The sequence below is a fragment of the Corythoichthys intestinalis genome, chromosome 17, assembly GCF_030265065.1.
Source record: "Corythoichthys intestinalis isolate RoL2023-P3 chromosome 17, ASM3026506v1, whole genome shotgun sequence".
Classification (NCBI taxonomy): Eukaryota; Metazoa; Chordata; class Actinopteri; order Syngnathiformes; family Syngnathidae; genus Corythoichthys; species Corythoichthys intestinalis.
Window position 1 is genome coordinate 28,254,725 of NC_080411.1, and position 23,422 is coordinate 28,278,146.

At 39.2% G+C, this 23,422-nt stretch overlaps 1 protein-coding gene across 2 annotated transcripts; it reads right to left on the minus strand.

Moving 5' to 3' along the window:
* Positions 1-5,144: 5,144 nt before the first annotated feature.
* Positions 5,145-22,832, minus strand: nup54 (nucleoporin 54). 2 transcript variants are annotated; one of them, XM_057819783.1, is made up of 15 exons: positions 22,694-22,832; positions 18,183-18,290; positions 17,952-18,035; positions 17,660-17,830; positions 16,879-16,965; positions 13,032-13,190; positions 11,461-11,681; positions 11,180-11,367; positions 9,480-9,676; positions 9,355-9,409; positions 9,188-9,281; positions 7,504-7,611; positions 7,306-7,425; positions 5,675-5,785; positions 5,145-5,581 (listed from the first exon to the last, which is right to left on the minus strand). In XM_057819783.1, exons 1-15 carry the CDS (start codon positions 22,737-22,739, stop codon positions 5,453-5,455), a joined length of 1,878 nt encoding a protein of 625 aa, XP_057675766.1. In that variant the 5' UTR covers positions 22,740-22,832; the 3' UTR covers positions 5,145-5,452. The 2 variants fall into 2 exon arrangements, with proteins under 2 accessions (XP_057675766.1, XP_057675765.1); XM_057819782.1 differs by lacking the exon at positions 17,660-17,830.
* Positions 22,833-23,422: the final 590 nt, after the last annotated feature.

Here is a 23,422-nt window from a genome sequence, read left to right on the forward strand (position 1 = left end):
TCCATGGCCGTCAATGGCATCGACATCCATATAGTCAATTGAATCCAAGTACATTGGCATCAATAGATTCGACATGCATGGCCGTCAATGGCATCACTGCAATGTAAAAAAAAAAAAAAAATTCAATTGGAAATCCCATTGGAAGTGAATGGGAAATGTTCTCATTAGAAATGAATGGGAAAGTTTTTGGCAAGTTTCTGGGAAACCGTAAATTTGTTACAAATGCTGTATACAACTTTTATGCCCCTCACCATCACTGAATTTTTGATGCCCAAATTGTGTGATTTGGTCAAAAATTGAAGGACAAGATACAATTTGAAACTTTTCTTTGTTTCCCATTAAAAATGAATGGGCCAGTTTTTGGCAATTTGCCGGGAAACCGTACATTTTATCAAAAAAAATTTCTCGGTATTTTTTATGCCCCTCACCATCCCGGAATTTTTGACGCCCATCTTGTGTGTTTTCGTCAAAAATTGACGGACTAGTAACAGTTTGAAAGTTGTCTTTTTTTCCCATTAAAAATGAATGGGCAGGTTTTTGGCAAATTTCCGGGGAACCGTATATTTTTTCCAAATTGTGTTAATAACCTTTATTCCCCTCCCCATCCTGGATTTTTTGATGCCCAAATTGTGTGATTTGGTGAAAATTTGTAGGACTAGATACATTTTGAAATTTTATTTTTCTCATTAAAAATGAATGGGCAAGTTTTTGTCAAATTTCTGGGGAACCGTAAATTTTTTCCAAATTCTGTATACAATCTTTATGGCCCCCACCGTCCCGGAATTTTTGATGTCCAAATTATGTGATTTGGTCAAAAATTGTAGGACAAGTAGCGTTTTGAAAAAGTTGTAAAAAATCGGAAAATCGCCGTTTACGGGCGAACGAAAAAATTTTCGGGGTCGTTTGAAAAATTCCCATCGTCGCGCGAAAATTCCGGTCGTGTCGATACTTGAACGGTGCCGATCGGTGGTACGGTTCGGGCTGCGCGGCGCGCCGAAAAAACGCGGAGAAACCATTGCATAATAATAATAATAAAGTTGTAGAATAACATAACCTTGTTCTTTCCTTCAGAAAGACCAAGGTAATAATAAAGTTGTAGAATAACATAACCTTGTTCTTTCCTTCAGAAAGACCAAGGTAATAAGGCGAATAAAGTTGCAGAATAACAATACCTTGTTCTTTCCATAGGAAAGACCAAGGTAATAAAAAGTACAATAAAGTTGTACAACAACATAACCTTGTTCTTTCCCTTGGAAAGACCAAGGTAATAATAAAGTTGTAGAATAACATAACCTTGTTCTTTCTTTCAGAAAGACCAAGGTAATAATAATAAAAATAAGTACGATAAAGTTGCAGAACAGCATTACCTTGTTCTTTCCCTTGGAAAGACCAAGGTAACTAAAAGGTCCAAGCCTCAATTTAACACCTCCTTTTCACAAAACTAAAATTGCACAACAGCAGCAACTAACAATACTATGGCTACAAACAAGCATGTCTTACCTATTTTAAGACACCAAAAGTAGATAGGACTATCATCACAATCATCTTAATTTTCAACATCAAACTGAATTTTAGAACATTTAGCTGTTTTTGTAAAGAAAAAAAAAAATCGCTAATTCATTTTTGTGCCATGTTAACACCTCCTGTCAACAGTTAACTTTTCTAGAAGCAGACAAGGTGTCAGGTAGTGTTATGAAAGAAAGGGAAAAAAAAAAAAAAAACTTTTTAACATATACATTTAATCCTCAAAATCAAATACGCCATTGTTTCAATGTTTGATTTTTTTATTTTTTAACAAAAAAAAAAAAAACTCTCCCCAACAGCAGGGGGTGCTTCAGCACCCCGCATCCTGCGCCACTGTTTTTAGGTAAGTACAGGGAGACCCCGATCCTGATGTGTATAACATCCACAGAGAAATTTGCAAAGCTTAAAGGGACTTGCGAACGCCACCTTCAGGTTAAAGCGTAACTGCAGCTCGTGCATGGCGTGCATGCATGTACAAGCACGAACATAAAGCAACTAGGGCTGTCCCAAACGACTAATTTCCTCCCGATTAATCAGCCGACTATTTTTACGATTAGTCGACTGTTTTTTGTTGTTTTTTTTACTACTTTAATAATGAAATTTTTGTTATTTTGGAACACCTAAATTCTTTATTAACGTATGAATAAATAACATAAATATCAATAATAAATCACAGACAATGAGGTCAAATGCTGCTGGCATTAACTAGTGCGAAAAAAATGTAAACGGAAACACTAAGACTTCACCTCTTTAACAAGAGTCAAAACAATTCTTGCTCTTTTTGTGGTATGTCATTGTCTATATTGTTCTAAATGTTAAAATGAATTGCAATGTCCCGGACAACTATTTTCAGAATACTTTTTGTGAGTTCAGATGCTTTTTCTGGTGTGCATTCAGCATTTTTGGGGTAGGGGAAAAACTGTTCAACTTTGGTTTGTTTTAACCTGAAACTAGATAAAGTAGAAGGCACACTGAAATACAGTGGTACCTCTACATACGAATTTAATTCGTTCCAGGACCTTGTTTGTAAGTCGAACTGGTCGTATGTCGAGCAGGATTTTCCCATAGGAATACATTATAATTCCATTAATTCGTTCCAAAGCCTAAAGACATACACTAAATTCTTAATAAATACTGCTGGCACTGTTACAAATGGCAATTAAACATAGAAAAACAAATAAGTTATAAATAAATAATTCAGAATAATATAATAATAAGAAGAATAATTAATAATTATTCCTGTAAATAATGTAACGAATCGGATTCTAATATGGCGGACACTTTTTACTGTCCCTGAACGCACCGCGAATGCTGACGTCTCAGTGAGATAGGTCGGTGCGGTAGAGATAATACTTTCGTTTTCTTGAGAGCAGTCAACTGCTTAAGACAATGGCCGTTTTGTGTTGGATAAGTTCTTAAATAAATGATAAAAACGTGACGAAGCTGGCGATTTCCTTGGCAATGTTACCACAATAATAATTGTCACCTTAACTTATAAATAGTGGCGAACGGTGGTCGGAAGAGGACAATGGAGCTGTATTGTTGAGCCAGTTCAGGGACGCGCACCCCAAGCTCATATTTTTCTATAACTTGCATCTTCATTTCAAAGGTAAGCATCACTTTTTTCCTTGTTTCTCCAACTTTATCAACTTTTTTTGAAAACTGTGTTGATTTCTCACACAAGAAAATCCACCGTGCGTTCGTTTGCAGTGCTGTCATGTCGTCGTATTTCGAGCAACTCGTCGGATGTAGAAACAAATGGCGGCTCAAATTTTACGTCGGATGTCGAAAAGATCGTGTGTCGAAGTGATCGTATGTAGAGGTACCACTGTATTACAATTATTTTGAATGAGAGGCACACATACGCACAGTAACAAAAATATATAGTATTAATTTATTTATTTAAATATAGTATACTACTATATGTATATACACAATGATACTTTATAATATAAAGTAACTAACATTAGTGCAGTCATGGATTAGAGTAGGCAGGCCAGTGTTGTTTCCATGTTGTTTTTTATTATGTATACACAGGATATATGTATATATTTTCCCCAAGTGGGAGCTTCCATGATCCTAATACATGTAATAATAATTTAAAAATATATATATATTATTTTACTAAATAAATTTGCACGCCGATACGACACACATAAAAGTAACTTCCATTTTTTAAAAAATCGTTAGAAAGTTGTATGGACTTACAATCCGCTAGCTTGTTGTTTCTTGTTGTCTTCGACAATTATACTTTGGTGACGGCGCTTCAAGTGTTCGTTCATAGCCGACGTGCTACTGTGGTATGAGAGCTCAGCTTAGCTAAGAGTACACACAGTGGCACCCTCCATATTTTCCTTGAAATAATTCCAGGCTCTGGCAATTCTGGTCCGCTTTTTTGGCTTTATGCCACTTTCACGTGTCACCAATTCTGCCCCGTTTGGTAATTGGCGGTGTTTTCAACTCCTCGCAGTAGTGAAGAGTGAACCGGCGATTCACTTGGTTCTTTGTCGTCGGTTCGTCCGATTTCCTCCTCAGGAAGGCGGCGGCGTGCATAAAAACACCGAGAGGCGTCGGATGGCTCTTTTTGGATACTTTTATTGACCCTTAACAAAAACGTGGGGGATTCAGCCACTGAACTCCGCGGTACCCGCGCATTTCCCCAACTCACCGATCTCGGTCCCTCTCTCTTGCTCGCCCACTTTCTTCCTCTTTGCTCAATCTGACAATGCCCGTCACATTGAAATAACAGCGGCCCCCTTGGGGGTGCCAGTAACAACCGCTTGCATCGCGAGCGCCTGCCCATCAAAACTTTATCCGCATGTAATTTTTTTTTAACACCCGTCATTACCCGTCGACGGTATGTTTTGCCCGTCGACGCATTTACGTAATCGATGACGTCGACAACGTCGACTAGTCGGGACAGCTCTAAAAGCAACCAGCATTTGGCCCATCAAATTAGCACCAGAAAAGTAAAAACTGTTAGTAGCAAGGCTCATTGAAACCGTGCTGCCGCTGCGGGGACGTGTGTGAATGTGAACAGGCATGTCTTCTCCTCCAAGTCTCTCTATTGAAGGTAAGAAGGTTTTTTGGGGCATTTTCAGTTCAAATGTCAGGGGTCCGTGTTCTCATCAGGGCATTGATGGAGCATGCATAGAGTAGAAAAGTATTTTAAATTAACCCTAAAAATCCTATATAGTCCCTTTGAGAATCAGACAAATTTTGGCTCGCATAAAAAAGCTAATTAAATTGATCAAGTAACAGGTCATAATTTTAAAAACTTGACAAATTGGGCCACTCACAAGTCAAGGTACAACTGTTGATCAATGAATATCATTTCACCAATTAAACAAAATGTACTACTGAGTGTGCAGTATAAAAAGACCTTTGGAAATACCTTCTGGGGATGAATAATAATGTCTGTGCAAAGAGCTTAATCAATTCTACTGCCATCTGTCGTTCATCGGCACAAGGATGCCAATCCGCTGATGTGAATCCTATCAAGTCAAGCCCTGCTTTGATGAGACGTTGTGAAAAAGGTCACCTAAGGAAGTAATCACTGCAGGTTTAACAGCATCACAATGCACATTGTAAAACGATAAAGTAGCTACACCATGAATTCATCTAGTTGAAATGACATTTTAATAACCTTTTAGCAACCTATAAAAGCAATACAAAGATGTATATACAAGTACAATGGTGTTCCATGTCTCATATCCGTAATCTGATTTGACACATTACTGAACAAATGTAATTTTATATTATCATTCCAAAAAGCAGGTTAGTCAGTCATTGGAACTGAAAACAAATATATTTAGATACCGTGTTCTGATTGAAGTAAAGGTGTCAAAAACACTTCAGAGGATGTCGGAGAGTCTGAGTGAGCCACTGTCTGGTTTGTGGGAGGGTACAAGTGTTTGTACTGGTCATCTCAGCTCAGGATGCTGCCTCGTGCATGCCCGCTGTCACTCAGTCCATGCTCAATAAGTTTCATGTCTTCCAAGTCATCTTTAATGACGCTGATTAGGTGACTCAAACCGTCCTGCTGCTGCTTTAGGTGCTAAATCATAACATTTGTCTTGTTAACCCTCTAATCCACTTCATGCCCAATCTTTAAATTGAGGTTTACAAAGCCTCCGTCTGAAACACTTACTTGTCTAATTTCTCTGAGGAGGTCCGTGTCGACGTTGTAGCGTTCCTCCGCGCGCACCGCCCCGAAGTGATTCTGCATGCGGATTTGGGACATCAGCTCATTCAATCTACCCTGGGGAAGGAAAGATTAAAACCATATTTAACACTTCAATGGTCAAATTATTTTTTTTGTTTTGTTTTTTTAACCTTGAGAGGGCTCGGTTTTAACTCATTGGCTGCCACTGACTGTGCTAGACGCCCAATCAATTTTCACTGGGCGGGGCGCACAGTCATCTGGCACTGAAACATGAGGATTTACAGCCAGCCTTACTGGTTTAAATGGACATCTATTGCCATCAATGGCATGCATGAGTTAAACACAATGAGGGGAAAAATCTACTTGGGGCCATAATCAGTATGTATGTATTTCTGTTTTTATTCATTTTAACTATAAAAGATTTTTAGCACTAATTCAACTTTACTTTTCTATTCCAAGCATGCTCCACCAATGCCCTTGATGAGGACACAGTGCCCTGAAATTTTTAACTGAGTCAGCCCCAAAAAGCCCTTTGTCATACTTTATTAATAGAGAGGGTTCGGGTTGATCACTCTAGGCGAACACGCGCCTTTGCACGTCCACGTGTGTCCTCACGACAGCAGCGCTTGGGAAAAACACTTTTCTAAGCCACTGTTTAAACACTTAAGACGAACAGTAAACAATCATGTTTGCCGTTTTAACTGGAGATGTCCCGATCACATATTTTTGCACCAGAGTCACCTGATTGAGAATCTGCCAATACAGAATCCCGATCAGATACGGAAAAGTTGAACAAAGTTCCAAACATGTTACGGCACTGTAATGTTTACAGTACTTCTACTTTTTCCAGGAGTGTTGCAGAGTATAAAACGTATATTTTTTTGTTTCTTTTAGCAATGCCACTGGATTTCTGCATTGTTTTGTTACTTTTTAGCCCTTAAAAAACAAACAAACAAAAAAATTTTAAAAACATAAAATAAAAACCCCATCCTTTTCACCCGATTCCGATCCTCTGGAAAATGACGCGATCTACCAGATTTCCGATCACATGATCGGATCGGGGACATCCCCAGTATTTACGTTTCTGATGTTGATCTGATGGGCCAAATGCTCATTGCTTATGTTTGTGCTTGTACAACCATGCACACCATGAACATCTTAACAGAGGCTGCAGTTACGCTTTAGGCTGGAAGCGGCAGTCACGAGTAAAACAAGGGACAACGTAGGTTGTTATCACTGTTTTAAATCATAAATGTATTTTAATGTAATAATTATAAAAATATTGAAAAATACAATTCTTGACCATTAAAAAAAAAAGCAATAACTGCTAATACATATACAGTATGTATATATATATTTTTAAATGATCAACGATAACTTGCTCTAAAAAGTGTTAAAGAAGTGTCAACTTTCGAACAGCTATTCCCTGTAGTGGCTACTGGTCCCTGAAAGAGTTGAATTAAAGGTATTTGTTATGATTTATGTACGGTATATACGTATGTAAAAGATAACACCCAAATATAAGATTCACCGTGAAAGTAGGTGTATGGTGGGGGGTATAACTGGTCCGCAATGCATTAAAATGTCCTACGTTTGAAGCAGAGCTGTATACTCACTTTAAACTGTGTAGGGGCATTGAGTTCCGACTGAATGGTGTCCAGCTGCACCCTGAGGTGCTCCTCATCCACCTGGATGGCATATCCACTTTTTCTTTGGATCTCCTGTTTGATCAACACCTGTGAAGAAAGTATAGAAGTGCCTTGATAAGAAAGAAGAAAGGAGATGACGGACACAACAGCGGCTGCGGAATGTACCTGCAGCACGCGGTGTGAGAGGTCCATCAGCTTCCTTTTGTATTGTGCGATCTTGGCCACAGTGGTTGCCTGGTTTTTCTGGAGCTCACTTATGTCATTGGATACGATCTGCAAAGTCCACACATTGACATTGGTATAAGCACTAATGGGATATAGAGGCGCCCCACGTACACCTAGTATTGAGACTGCACGAAAGCTCTCGCACTGTCCAAAAGCTGCTCAGTTGTTTCCGGTCTAAAGAGTGTTTCCAAAATTAATCATTAAAGGTGCACATCTTTTTTGTAAAACCTTGTGGGACTTGTGCAACTGTTAATTATGGTAAATGGTAATGTGTTTGTTTATTTATTTATTTATTTATTTATATTTTAGATAATGTACAGTGCTGGCCGAAAGTATTGGTACCCCTGCAATTCTATCAGAAAATGCTCAATTACTCCCAGAAAATGATTGCAATTGCATATGCTTTGGTAGTAGTATCTTCATTTTGCTTGCAATGAAAAAACACAAAAAAGAATGGAATAAAAAAAAAAAATCTATCATTTTAAACAAAACTCCAAAAATGGGCCGCACAAAAGTATTGGCACCCTTTGAAAAATCATGTGATGCTTCTCTAATTTGTGTAATTAACAGCAGTTGTTACTTACCTGTGGCACATAACAGCTAGTGGGAATAACTAAATCACACTTGCAGCCAGTTAAAATGGATTAAAGTTGACTCGACCTATGTCCTTGTACCTCATTGAGCATGGAGAAAAGAAAGAAGACCAAAACCCCGTCTGAGGACTTGAGAAGCAAAATTGTGAGGAAGCATGGAAAATCTCAAGGCTACAAGTCCATCTCCAAAGACCTGAATGTTCCTGTGTCTTCCGTGCGCAGTGTCATCAATAAGTGTAAAGCCTATGGCACTGTGGCTAACCTCCCTAGATATAGTTTTGTGCAAAATTATAATAATTTAATTTTACTCTTAATTCTCTTTGTGTTTTATTATTGCAAGCAAAATAATGAAGACATTACTACCAAAGCATTTATAAATGGAAACATTTTCTGACAGAATTGCAGGGGTGCCAATACTTTTGGCCAGCAGCCCAGCACTGTATGTTGCGGTTTTTATATGACTCAAACGGTTCAGTACTGTCTGGTTTGGCAGTTGGCACTATAATTTAGTTATACATGTTACAAAGATAATAAAGATTCTAATCTATTGTAGTCCATTCTTTCTTCAACAAGTGTATTTCAACTTTTAATTTGCTGCAAGAACTACTGTAAGCCCTGCTGGTGCACGGAAGCGAAACAGTCAATCAGTCAAATCCGTGGCTTTAGTTTAAATTGGTTGATGACGTGCACACTGGAACAAATCAATTCTCCTTTTGCTCATTTTAGCTTTGGGAGAAAAAAAATTGATCTGTATGAAGCTCTAAAAAGCGAGTGGAAACTCGATGAATATGACTGGTGGGAAGGTGAAGAAACTGCAAAAGATTGAGCAGCTTAAGTTTTGGGGGAAGTGACACCTCAGTTTCGTGCATGGAGCCCATTGTGACCAGCAGGTGAGTAGCGGAAATAATCATGTGAAAACTATTCGATTGCACTATTTCACATCACAAACTACTCCTTCAAGTGAGCAATTGTTGGTGATTGGTCAATCAGTTATTGAATTTTTTAAGGTGTTAGGATTTCAAATTCCTTACATCCACCCTTGTCTGATGCTGTTTGGTCATTTGCTCCTGGATCTGAAGGCGACGAAGCAGCTCTTTAAAGCCCACCATGGGAACTGGGATCAATCTGGGGGTTAAAAAAGTCTTGAAGTTCCTCGCTGCCTATCATAAATTAGCACCAAGTCACTAATAAAACACACTTCTCTGGATCAGGGTTGTCCACCTTAGCTTGCTCCCAGATAATGGAGTCCACCCCTGGCCAGCACAAACAGCATCATTAAGTAATTGCAAAAGCCACTGGTGAAACGGATCAGGTCATACAAACCAGCTGGGGCATTCTGTAGAAGCTGTTTGAGCTGTGCTGGTGTGAGCTCAGTGCGCGTAACTGACATTGCCACACCTAGCTGTGTGAGCTGCACCTTGACGCTGGCCTGCTCCAGGTATGTGAAGAGTGTGGAGGCGGGAATACGCTTGGACGTGCCGTTAGGGGAGCGCTCCACCACATAAATGATTACCTCCGTCCTAAAAACATTCCACAATGAATCAATATCTCTCCTTTAACCCTTTAACACCGAACGTGTCGGATGCGACACGTTTACGCATATCATCTTTGAAGCCTTGTAACACTGTAATTACGTCACCCACGTGCCCCTGGTTGCTCTCATTTGAAAGTACAGAAGTTGATGTCCACACCAGTTTTTATTTGAAGTCAATCGACCAAGTAAAACAGGAGATAATGTCATTTGAGTTTTATAGTTTTATTGCACTCATAAAATGCATTAAAACGCTGCATGGACCATGTGTCTATCTCCATATTTCCATCATTTCTTGTCCTTTTTTCAAAACCGAAAGCAGCACAAAAGACTACATATCCCAAGAGCCGTTGTGATGTCAAGAAGGACGAACCTAATGTGAACATTTTTAATAAATTGACGAGCAAGGCGCCAACTAAGGGAAAGGAGACACGCGTATCAAGCAACGGCCGGTTGGACTGAGCTAGCGACTTTGAAACGTGCAGAATGAATCGAAAACTAAATTTAGCGCAAGCTAATGCATTATTTCATTAACTCAAGGAATAGGATGAGCTGTATTTGTCATTGTTTTCCTCGGATCAGTCGGCGTCTCGGCGAGAAGAAGTGACAGCAGCGCGCAAACGGCGGATGAGTAGGCTGTGTGACGTTGTATGTGACGCAGCTTAGTGACATGTTCAAAAACAAACTTTATTGAGTGCGCAAAAAAAAAAAAAAAAAACTTTATTGGGTCGCATGCCTAAAAAAATTGAATTGAACTGAACTCCTTGTAAATATTTTTGAAAATACTTTTTTTTTTCAACGTTTGTTTTTTTTTTCTTCACGATGAATCTTTTCAATTTTTATATAGATGTGTGTTTGAAAAGCTTGATTGCATGTACATATATACCTTTGATAAGGTGATGGGTACAATACCTAACTTCCAAACCCTTTTTGTGTTGGATAATATATATAATTTTTTTCTCTCACTATTTTGCATTGTATATAACATGTTTTGACCATAGTATGTGTGAAGGCCAAAAACGCCTATGACCATAGCTGCTGTTTGTGTTGAATTGTCAAACATAAAACTATTCAATCTTATTTTTTTCTATTGAATGTTTATCCTAGCAAGTTAAATTAATATTATCAAACTTCAAAACGGTTGGTCGAGCATGTTTGGTTGTCAGTGGAACTTCAACATTACAAATTTTGAAAAAAGATTTTGGGATTTTTTTGTCTTTTTGGGTCCAAAATGTGGATTAAAGTTGGTCAGTGAAGAAAACAACAGCTTGGACATGAAGTTCAATGTATCCTGAAAAAAGGGACTCAACTTGGCCATTGTGAACAGTTTTTTCTTTGAAATATAAAGGCAACATCAAAGGCATGAAAATTCGGCCAAAATAGGCTTAGGTGTTAAAGGGTTAACAGCATTAGCTTACAAATAGTATTTACAGAGGTAAATATAGGATTAGCTTGCCATCAAAATGAGCAAATATCTACATGAGAGACATACTGGTCATTGGGCAGGGATTTGACGCCATCCACGTTGACACTCAATGTCTGGTTGCTTCCCAGAACCTTATGCAGTGACTCCACCAGCTGCTGCTGCTGCACTCGTACATCTGCTTCCTTTTTGTTGAGGACCAAGACCACCAGGCCATCCTCGTCCTTGCTAATTGGCACGCAGCTATACCCTACCGCCTGGCCAGGAAAATACACAACGTACACAATGGGGTTTAAGTTGGTGTTTACTGGAATCATTTTTTAAAAACATTTTGAACAACCTAGCATTACCTTGAACCTGCAGAAGGGGTTTTCCTGGTTAAATTCCACAGGGGGGTTGTTGTTGCTGAAGTAGCCCTTGCCTGTGCCCCAGTAGGCCTGCAGTTGGTTCCATTTGGCCAAAATGGAGTCACGCTCATCCCCAAGCAAGGTGGGTGCCGACAAAGCTGTCACCTGTTGGTACAGCTGATTGGGCTGGGCCTGCGGCTGGGCGGGCTGACCAAACAAGCCTCCTGGTAAGCAATGATGCAGATTGGTGTTTTACTCATACGTGACTACACCACCAGCTATCATATATGCAATTTGTAAGCTTTCTGGCTTCATTTTTTTTGTTGAGCTTTACTTTTAAACAACCGCTGGTGAAGTTGTCATATACACAATGGAGTGGGAAGTGGGGTGCTGAAGCACCCCCTGATGTTGGCGAGAAAAAAAAAAGTGTTTGGGTAGATTTTTTTTTTGAAGTAAATCAATTAATAAAACATTGAAACGATAGCGTATTTAACTTTGGGGATTATGAACATACAGTGGGGAGAACAAGTATTTGATACACTGCCAATGGGAAAATCCATTGGCAGTGTAAGGTTTTTTTTGTTGATAACATGGTCGCCACCAGACACCTTGCTTGCTACCATATCACGTTGCATAAGGCGCTATTGGAACATAAAAGTTAACGGTTGACAGAGGAGGCGTTAAAATAATGCAAAAACGAAGTAGCGATTTCTTTACAAAAACAGCAAGATTTTCTAAAATTCAATTCGAGGTCGAAAATGAAGCTTATGATAGTTTATAATAGTGCTCAGCGAGGAAAGATAGCTGCAAATTTAGACCGTGGAGAACTTCAAATCGCTTGCATTGTAGCCATATTATTGTTTCTTGTTGCTGTTGAGCTGCTGCCTGTAACGGTCACCACTGCAAAGGGTGTTCCTCCTGACATCCATCACACGGTGGCGCTCCTTTATTTATATTGAATGTTTTCTTATTCTGTTACTGCTAACTTTTTGTTGGATTTCATCTGCCAACGCGTGTGTGCTAAGTGCTGAGCTCCCTAGTGACAAGTGGTCGAGGGGGATTTATTTTCTTTGTTTAATAAAAGTGCAGAAGAGGAAGCCTGCTCCCTTATTTTGTTACTTTTATACACAAATCCTACCTGGTCACGTGTTACACGCCCTGCAGAGCGCTGTTGGATATTCTTGTGCAATTTTTTTGAGTCACAAATTGAGTGTTGTGAAAAGTAGGTGTTAAAGAAAGGCTTATTGGACCTTTCAGTTTTCAAATGCATTTGTGTGTCTATCTGTGGGGATTTGCATTCTAATACACGGGCACCTTTGTTTCCAATACAAAAAATCCGACACATACTGTGGGTTAAATAGAACGCCGTCTTTGTAGTAGCCTAGTAGTAATACATAAACTATCCAGAATGTGTGTGTACTGCCATGTGCACGCCTTGTTTGCAGAAAAAGCACAAGTATGACAAATTTGGACCGAAACGGCTGTTTTGGGATGGGAAAAACAAAATAAGATCATCAGCACCCCCTGCTGTGAGTGACTTCCAGCCCCCCAGTGTACACATTGCTGTCACTCACCCTGCTGCTGCTGAGTGGGCTGGAGATTAAAGCCACCAAACCCACCAAGACTGGTCGTTCCTAGTCCCGTTCCGAATCCAGTGGTGCCAGTCCCTGTCCCGGTACCGAGGCCTGTGCTGAAACCAAATCCTTTGTTTTGAGCATTTCCGAATAGGCTTCCTACAGACAAAAAGAATGAAGAAAGTGGATGTGGCAAGCAGTGTTTAGGAACAAAACTGCACAACCCGTGCAGCATCGCTTTTACTTTTCGACATGTTGGCAACTGCAGATGAAGAGTGGGTAAAATACAGACAAAAATCTTTCTACTGTAAAGAACGGGACACTTTTATGACCACCACATATGGGTCAATGGCACTGAAAGAGAAACTGTCAGGAAATAAAATTTATGCCAAATAAGCACATTCAAATTTGAGCTGCTGCAGCTACAACAAATACAGTGGTATGAAGTAGTATCTGAACCTTTTGGAATTTCTCACATTTCTGCATAAAATCACAATCAAATGTGATCTGATTTTTGTCAAAATCACACAGATGTAAAAACTGTCTGCTTTCACTAAAACCACCCAAAAATGTATAGGTTTTCAGATTTTAATTACAAGAGCATGCAAACAATGGCAGAAGTGGGGAAATATGTAAGTGAACCCTCTGCCTAAGGAGACTTAAAAGAAAAATTGAAACCACTTTTTACCAAAAAATTAAAGTCAGGTGTGTGTCCAATCACTGATGAGTGGTTTAAAGCTGCCCTGCCCACTATAAAACACACATCTGGTAAGAATTGTCTTTATGAGAAGAATTGTCTGATGTGCATCATGGCTCAGTCAAAAGAGCTGTCTGAAGACCTGCGATCAAGGATTGTTGATTTGTACAAAGCTGGGAAAGGATACAAAACCAGCTCTAAAAGTCTGGATGTTCATCAATCGACAATCAGAGAAGTTGTTTACAAATGGAGAGTTTGGCACTGTTGCTTCTCCCAATGAGTGGCCGTCCACCAAAGATGACGCCAAGAGTTCAGCGCAGAATACTCAGAGATGTAGTAAAGAACCCTAGAGTGTCTGCTAAAGACTTACAGAAATCACTGGCAGAGTCCAATATCCATGTACACACATCAACTATATGTAAAACTATGGCCAAGAATAGTGTTCATGGGAGGACCCAAAGGAGGAAGCCACTGCTGTCTAAAAAAATAAACAACAACATTGTTGCTCGTTTAATGTTCGCAAAAAGGCAAAAGATCCTCCACAAAAGTTTAGACAAAACATTTTGTGAACTGATGAAACCAAAGTTGAATTGTTTGTGAGTAACACACAACATCATGTGTGGAGGAAAAATGGAACAGCTCACCAACATCAACACCTCATCCCCACCGTGAAGCATAGTGGAGGTAGCATCATGATTTGGGGCTGTTTTGCTACCTCACGGCCTGGACAACTTGCAATCATTAATTGAAACCTGAGCCCATCTGTTAGACAATTGAAGCTAAAAAGAGGATAGAGACTGCAACAAGACAATGATCCAAAACACAGAAGTAAATCAACTTCAGAATGATTTCAACAGAACAAAATACACGTTCTGGAGTGGCCAAGTCAAAGTCCAGACTTGAACCCCATTGAGATGCTGTGGCATGACCTAAAGACAGCGATTCATGCCAGACATCGCAGGAATCTGACTGAACTACGGCAGTTTTGTAGAGAAGAAGGGGCCAACATTAGTCCTGATCGATGTACCAGACTGATCAGCAGCTACAGGAAGCGTCTGGTTATTATTGTTAAGTTATTGCTGCCAAAGGGGGGGGGGACAAAATATTAAATGTGATAGTTCACTTACTTATTTTTCCCCCTTCTTTCATTCTTTGCATACCATCCTCATTAAAATATTAAAACCTATAAATGTTTGGGTCATTCTAGTTAAAGCAGACACGGTTTTTTCATCTGTGTGATTTTGACAAAGATCAGCTCACATTTGATGGTCATTTTTTGCAGAAGTGTAAGAAATTCCAAAAGGTTAAGATTAGGGCTGTCAAAATTATCGCGTTAACGGGCGTTAATTAATTTTTTAAATTAATCCCGTTAAAATATTTGACGCAATTAACGCACTATGCCCGCTCAGACAGATTTAAATGTCAGTACAGTGAAAGGCCAACTTGTTAATTGTGTTTTATGGAGTTTTTCCGCCCTCTGCTGGCGCTTGGGTGTGACTTGCATACGTTATGTGGCGTAATGTCGCCCTCTGCTGGCGATTCAGTGCAGCGGATTATTTGGGTTTCGGCGCGCTTTTCTGACGTGATTATATGTCGACGTGAACTCACACTAATAGACAGTGCTATTCAGACCAGCTAACGTCCGCATCCAGTATTCAGTGGCAGTTCTCATAGCCCCATCACACTGTTTGTGTCTAATACATGCATCGCTTGTGAGTTATATTCCTCCTTTGTTTATATTCATGAGCATTAGATAGTTATTGATGATGTGTATTTGAATTTGTTCACATATATGGTGAAATGCAGTTACATTGTTAGATGCTTGTGAGCTAATTGGCTAGTGCTACTGCTCAAATGGACACGTGTGTGTACATTTTATGTTATTTTGTGATTTATGCAAGTTATTGACACATTGCCTTGTTATTTTCAGTTGTACAAAAATACAAGAAACGTGCTCCTGTCAAAAAGAGATGACTTCAGTAAAGCCCATGCAACTTTGCCACACCGTCTGATTTCTTTTTGGAACTTATGTTCGCTATCTGTCAATTTATGTACTCACACACATTGAGGACAGAATAGGGCTACTAGTTTATTTTTTGATTGAAAATTTTACAAATTTTATTAAAACGAAAACATTAAGAGGCGTTTTAATATAACATTTTATCCATGGATCACTTTAACAGAATGTTAATAATGTTAATGCCATCTTGTTGATTTATTGTTATAATAAACAAACACAGTCCTTATGTACCGTATGTTGAATGTATATATCCATCTTGTCTTATCTTTCCATTCCAACAATAATTTACAGAAAAATATGGCATATTTTATAGATGGTTTGAATTGCGATTAATTACGATTAATTAATTTTTAAGCTGTAATTAACTCGATTAAAAATTTTAATCGTTTGACAGCCCTAGTTAAGATACTTTTTCATACCACTGTAGGACAATTAGATGTGAATGTCAATTTACAGTGATTCCTCGCTACTTCGCAGCCCAACTTTTACGCCCTCAGTGCATCGTGGATTTTTTAAACTTGTTATTACTATCTTGTTATAAGAATAAAATAGTTCTAAAAACATTAATGTTCACTTTATTTACCTCTACGTATGCGTGTACACTTAAACACATACCCACAGCCGTATCATATGAAGGAGTGATAGAATGTACAGTATGTATTACTTATACATTATTTTATTTATATGAATATTGTCAGATTCAGATTTCCTTTTATTGTCGTTGCACACAAAAAAAAAAAAAACACCGCAGTGAGATTTATGGTCACGAAATGTCGTTCCTTGACTCCAGCTTGCCACAGAGTTAAAACAAATAAAATAACTAAAAAATCTATAATGTAACGTAACTGAAATAATGTAAAATAAACAGTGCCAATAAAAAAGAAGACGTTTCAAACTACTCTTTGACATTCTAATGATAACATATGCTTTTATAGAGTTTTATATACACTTATCGATATTATGGAGAAAGAAATGAATGTTAAAAATGGATATGTGCCTACTTTGCGGTTTTTGACTTTATGCGGGCAGTTCTGGTCCCTATTAACAGCGATAAGTGAGGGATCACTGTATATCACTGTTGGGTGCACTGTAGGTACAGGGCAGATACAGAAGGGATGTTGCCAATTTACCTGTGGCATTTGAAGCGGGTGCAAAGCTAAACGTTGAACCTGGTGCAGCAGCACTGGTTGTGGTTGTGCCGAAATTACCAAAAGTGCCTGAGGGTACAAAATAAAAAGCAGTGTTAATGGTTACAAGGTACACACAAGAATACAAATAAAATTGAAAAAAAAAAAAAGAATTTAGATGATCCACAAGAAGGCAATTATCACAGTGTTTGGTGTAAAGTACATAGATGAGTGTAGTGACCTGTCCTGATGGTCAATCAGAGATATAATTCAGGATCGGGGCTTGAAGTTAACCAATATCGATCCGTTCCCTTGCTTCGCCAATGGCAAATTTAAAATGGTGGCGGAATACCAATATTTGCGACCTAAACCACACTGGAGTTGAATTAGATGCGAAGCGAAGCAGAGCAATGCCAGACCTCTCATAGTTGTTTGCGAAGACGAGCTCTGACGGAGCTCACAACGATAAGACCGCTGATTGGCGATGTTTGATCGGCCATGTTTGATCACAAGGTAGTTTTATTCATTCATTTATATTATAGAAGCCAAAATACATTACGTGCAGTTCACGTTCACTCCAAATTATGTAGTAATTCATGACCTAAAAGTTCCCTGATCTTTTAGGCACACACTGGTGAGATGTAATCCTGAATTATGTCCTTGACACTCCCTCATGCAAGCGCAATGCAGGATGTCACACCAAATGAAGGACACAACAACACGCAGACATGACATGTGGATTTCTTTTCCATTTTACATGGCTTAAATCAATCACAATTTATACCTGTGCTAGCCAAGCTATTGCCAAAATTGAAAACACTGGCAACGGTGGATGCCGTGCCAAAGCAGCCCGGATTAAACCCCACTGCCGTGGCCGCCGGGTTGGCATTTAAACCGAACCCCCCAAAACTAAACCCACCAGCCGCAGAGCTTCCAGCTCCCAGCCCCCCAAATCCTGTGGGCCAGCAGAGACAGGCAGCAATAGGGAAAGAATGATACAGTTGGAAGTTAAAATGACAAGAGTTAATACAGAGAAAAAAATGAACGCATTGGGCTAAAGCAGTGTACCAACGTACCCGTACTGGTGGAGCCAAAAGAAAATCCTGATGCTGGTGCTGCAGCAGTGGTGGTCGCTGTGCCAAAACTCGGAGCTGTGAGAGCTAAGACCAGAAAAGCAGCCAAAGGGCATGACTGAGATGGACTGCCGATATACAGAACTGAGAACAGCGAGTGTAGGCAATTGTATACAATACAAAGGTGTGATAAAGTTAATAAAAAAGCACATTGAGAGAAGAAAAGAGGCTTACTGCCAAATCCAGAGGCTGCCGTAGTGGTGGTTGCGGGGGTGCCGAAGCTAAAAGCTGTTGGTGCAGTGGTCTTCGCGCCAAAGGAACCAAATGAAAACCCAGTTGTGCCTTCACATAAGAGAGAGCATGTCGTGACAAGACTTTGACCATTTCTAACCAAAACACACAAACAATTAGCTAGTTCACGTGTACGTTACATAGTTTTCAAACTGAGGGCTGCTTCGGGAAATCATACAGAAATCAGAACACTCGCATCTTCTTGGTAATGACTATGCAGTGAAGACCACATACCGTAATTTCCCGAATATAACGCGCACTTTTTTCCCCCAAAACCAACTTGTAAAATCATGGTGCGCATTATAAACGGGTACATGGATGGAGACAAATATATATATATATTACATATATATACAAACCGATTTTTTTTTTTATTGACACGGCCACGTTGTGTTGAAGAAACGTATGCGGCGACCCGTTGCCGACCATTACGGTACGTGACGTCACCATTTTGTTTCGGTAATACTTCACTCTAATCGGCCGAATGATTTCGTCTGCGTTAAATTCTGCTTTTTTTACTCTTCATAAAGCACGGAATTTAGTTTCTTGAACTCATTTGAGTCAACGTTTATTGCAGCTCCGCAACTCTGACCATAATGTAAACACACAGACTTCCTGTGTCCGTCAACTATAACTGTCCCTCAGGAAACTCAATCCCAAATAACAATAGTTCCTATTACTGTCGTGGTCATAGCGATGAGCTCTCACGGATTTCCGACTTCAGTCCCCACTTTTATTTTACCGTATCAATCAATCAATGGAAGAAACATTTATTCATCATGATGAAACGAGCAAGTTATACAGCAGCCTTTAAAAGAAAAGTCACATCTGTTTTGTTTTCTCCTAGATTCTGGTAAACTGGAGAAGTTGTCAAATCGTATTATTACCGTAAATATTGTCAGTTTGTGGTAATGTTTTGAACTACCAATATGCTATGCTTGTGCTGTGTTTCACCAGTCAGTAAAATGACATTTCTGTATCTGTACACGAGCTCTGTTTTCTTGTATTCTTCTATTTAATGGTGCTAAAATTAGGGTGCGCATTATAAACGGGTACAATATTTTCCCCTAGATTTTACAAGTAAATTTGGGGTGCGCATTATACACGGGTGCGCCTTATATTCGGGAAATTACGGTACTCGCAGTCTGACATTCCCAAATTGTCTTGTTAACTTAGAAAACTGCTGTTGTGTTTTTTTTTTTACATCAGCTCTAGCTGATTACTTATCTGTGCCAGAAAATGTATCCTTTGTGTAACAAACCCATGTGAAAAAGTGCATCTCTGATTCCAACAATATAAAGTGACCTTAAGTACAGCACTGTGGTCTTGCAGTTGTGATGTCGTTATTTAACCTTTTATTCAACTTTATAAGACATGTTTCTGGAAATTCAGGCACTTCTGGAGCTATTGTTTTCTATTTGTGTGATTCAATAAACATGCTTTAGGCATTTTAACAAAGTTCAGTGTTTGCATTATTTAGTTTTTCACGCCAATTCTTACACTTTTACTGCCAATGAATATCGGCTCCAAAAATTGATTATTGGTCTCTCTAACTACTAATAACTAGTGATGTTACGCTCGAAGCAGACGCTCGAGACAAGTGTCGAGCGCTCGCTGCAAAAGTATCACAAATCAGCCGTCTCGATGTCTCGCTGGATCCTGTGGAACAGCTAGTGACGTCACGCTCGAAGCAGACGCCCGACAAGTGTCGAGCGCTCGCGGCAACAAGTATCTCGATACGTTGTACCGATGTCTCGCTTCATTCAGTGAAAATCACCTGGCCGCGGAAGCGAGGCGTTGTGACGTCAGACGCGTGTCGGCCGTGACCGTCGACGTGTCACTCAGGTACGGAGGGGTCGAGTCAGTCAATTGGATTCAGTCAAACTCACAATGCTTATAAAAAGGGGAAATATCCCTCAAAATGTTGTGGGTTGTGAGGAGGAGCGCTTTTGCGTGCATTACGTCATATTGAGAACGAGGGAGAGTGAAGTTAGATCAGATTACACATTAAATTAATTTGCAATTATTGCACATAGTATAGGCATTCATTGACACACTATACGCTGATTTATATAATATGCACACGCACCCCCCCACACACACACACGTTAGTTTTTGTGTCTGTCAGTTTTTGTGTTTGTCTATCTGCCAATTTGTATATTTGTTCGTGCCATGTGAGAGAATATTCTCATAAACTGGAGAGGTGATTAGCAAAAAGAGGAACCGGCTGAAACCAAATGCTGCTGAGATTTTGTTTTTAAATAAAGATGTGTGAAACACCCAAATCCCCATCCCAGTGTCACTAGCATTCTATACACCTACCATCAAGAGTTCCCTATTGCACAACCATTTCCATTTTTCATTTAAAAGTAACACAATAGATTTTTTTGTTTTGTTTTCGTTATTATTATTATTATTATTTTTAATTATCTGGGGGAAGAAAAAATATATATATTCCAGGCCAAGAGTCGAACACACTACCGTTTGCACAGTAGACAAGGTATGAAACCACCATGCCACCCGCAGCTTTAATAGCTCAGAAGACACTTTGTTATTTGATTATATAAAAGTTCAATATATGTCCAGCAAATGTCACCACACTGAATTGTGTCAAATGCCTCGTAGCACTGAACCATTTCAACAAATTCGCTGCAGTGGTACAGAAAGCAGTGGTGAAGCAGTGTCGTGACTCACCACACTGATTCGTGGCAAATGCTTCATAAGACTGAACCCTTTCGACACATTGCTTGATATTGATTCACTGCTTCAGAAAGCTTCGGTTTCTCCATCACTACTAATAACCAGTATCGGTTGATCTCTAGGACAGTGTTTTTCAACTGGTGTGCCATGAGAAATTATCCAATATTGCATTTTTGTTGTTTTTTTTTTTTTTACATCGTCGGGCAGAGTTGCAATAGGGAGGATGGAGTAGGTAAAAGGTTTCGGTCGTGTGCAGATGAGTGAGGTATTGCTCGTGTCACGTACAAAAACTGCTCCGATTTCTAGCCATCAGCCATCTTGCTGTCTGAGACCAATGTGGACCCCAGCAAGTCTACTGTACATCATTTGATTAGACTCGTCAAGTCTTGATATACACAAGTGTCCTTTCCATTTTATCCATATATGACGACCGTCAAATTCCCCCGTTTTATTCCAACACATTGTCGAGGACAGCAAGGTGGCCGATGGCTAGAAATCTGAGCAGTTCTTGAAAGCGACACGAGCAGCTATTCAACAGCGCCATAGTGCCCAGTAAGCTTAAACGTCATTTCCAAACGAAACACCCTTCGCTTCAAAACAAGTCGATGGACTATTTTGTTCACCTTCGTGAAAACACAGAGAAACAGGCTAATTTTTTTAGAGAAACTACAAAGATAAATGAGAAAGCCCTTAAGCCAGTTACCTTGTTGCTTAACTTGCTGCTAAATGCAAAAAGTCCCACACTGTGGCAGAGAAATTAATACTACATGCCTGCAAACCATTGTCAGCGAGATGCTCTGCCCTGATGCAGTTAAAGACATTGCTAAAGCCCACGTCTGATAATTCTGAGCTTTTCAAGCCTAACTGCTATAAAAAATAAATAAAGACAGAGAGAGACTGAGAGCTGTTGAAGAAGAGCTTTATGTGTGTATTCCATTAATTCCTGCCAGGGTATCGGCTTTGTGTTCATCTAAACATGCTCAAGTTTCATCCTGAGTAAGCATAAATAGTGAGAAAATATTTTATAGTGAAATATTCGGTGCAGAAACTATTTTGGAACATTTTTGGTTTGTGGTGTGCCGCGAGATTTTTTCCAATGTAAAAATGTGCCGCGACTCAGAAAAGGTTAAAAAATACTGTTCTAATAAATGCTGGTCGACGTAATTTTGACTGAATGGACTAATAATTGAAAATTTACTGAATCCTATTTAATCTGAGGTATGTAAAATGTCATAAAAATATGCAGTGCAAGTTTTGTTTCAGAGCGTGCTCTATCTACCCGTCGTCAGGGAATTTTGACCTCATACCAACTTCACAAAACAGATCGGCATGTTTTTAATCTTTCTGTGTAGCACCTTGCGTTAAAATTGAATGTTTTTTAAAGTTTGTTTATTCATTCATTAGGGAAGGTTATCAAGCTGACATGAATCTTGTACGATGTAATAATGCGACACAAACTACGTCATTCCGGCGCGACGAAGAGTAACAAGAATCAGTTTTTCCATGAGATTTGCCCTGAATCAAGTTGTATGCATGCAAAGTATCATTAGATATAGAAATCCTTGTTTATATTGATGTGTGAGTAAGAACTGACGAACACTGCAACACAGTCTGTGGAGAGTGCAGCTCGTCACGAGGTTTTAACCCGGAATTCGCTTTCTTTCTAATAAACCCATATTTTAGAATATTGGGTGGATGCCGGGAAAAGAAAATGTACAATGCTCAAACAAAATATGTTTAAAATTTATACATACTAGCTGCCGGATTTGACGCCACTCCGCCGCCAAAATTGAACGCCATGTTGCCTCACTGGCACCCGATTCTTCTTCTTTTTATTTTTTCTTCATATACTCCGTCTCATTCAAATTGAGTGTGGTTTACCGCCACCCTTCGACTGGACTTGGAAACACTCATTAAAAAAATCAAACTATCTCAAAAGATTCCAATACGACAGTTCATTACTCAATGAAAAATATTGGATATATTCCCTAATATTGGACGTCACTCGGATATCATTTACTGAAAAGCAGTATAAGAAATGACATCATATTTTCGTCAAAGCACAGTAGCCTACCCATAAATATCGTATGTATACAGTAGATGACTAATGTATACGTGAAAACCAGTGGAGAAAAGCATCATCCCTTGTCGGCCATTTTGCATCAGAGCCATTGGCTCAATTAAAAATGGAGTGTGGAGAAGATCTAGCATTTTAAGCTTAGAATCATTAATTGATGTTTATTATTTAGTTTTATAATAGAAAAACAACTTTAAAAAGTTATTCACTCACATGTTTTCAACTTTTACATAAATTACGTCACAATGAAACATGCGTTTGTAAATAGGTAATGGATATTTACCTCATAAAAATCGCTAAATTTGAGGTTTGTTTGATTTTTTGTCAGTGTCGCATTTCCCCAATATTTTAGATGATGAATAATCGATCCAAACAATGAAAAACCTCTCTGTGAGTCATCACCTTA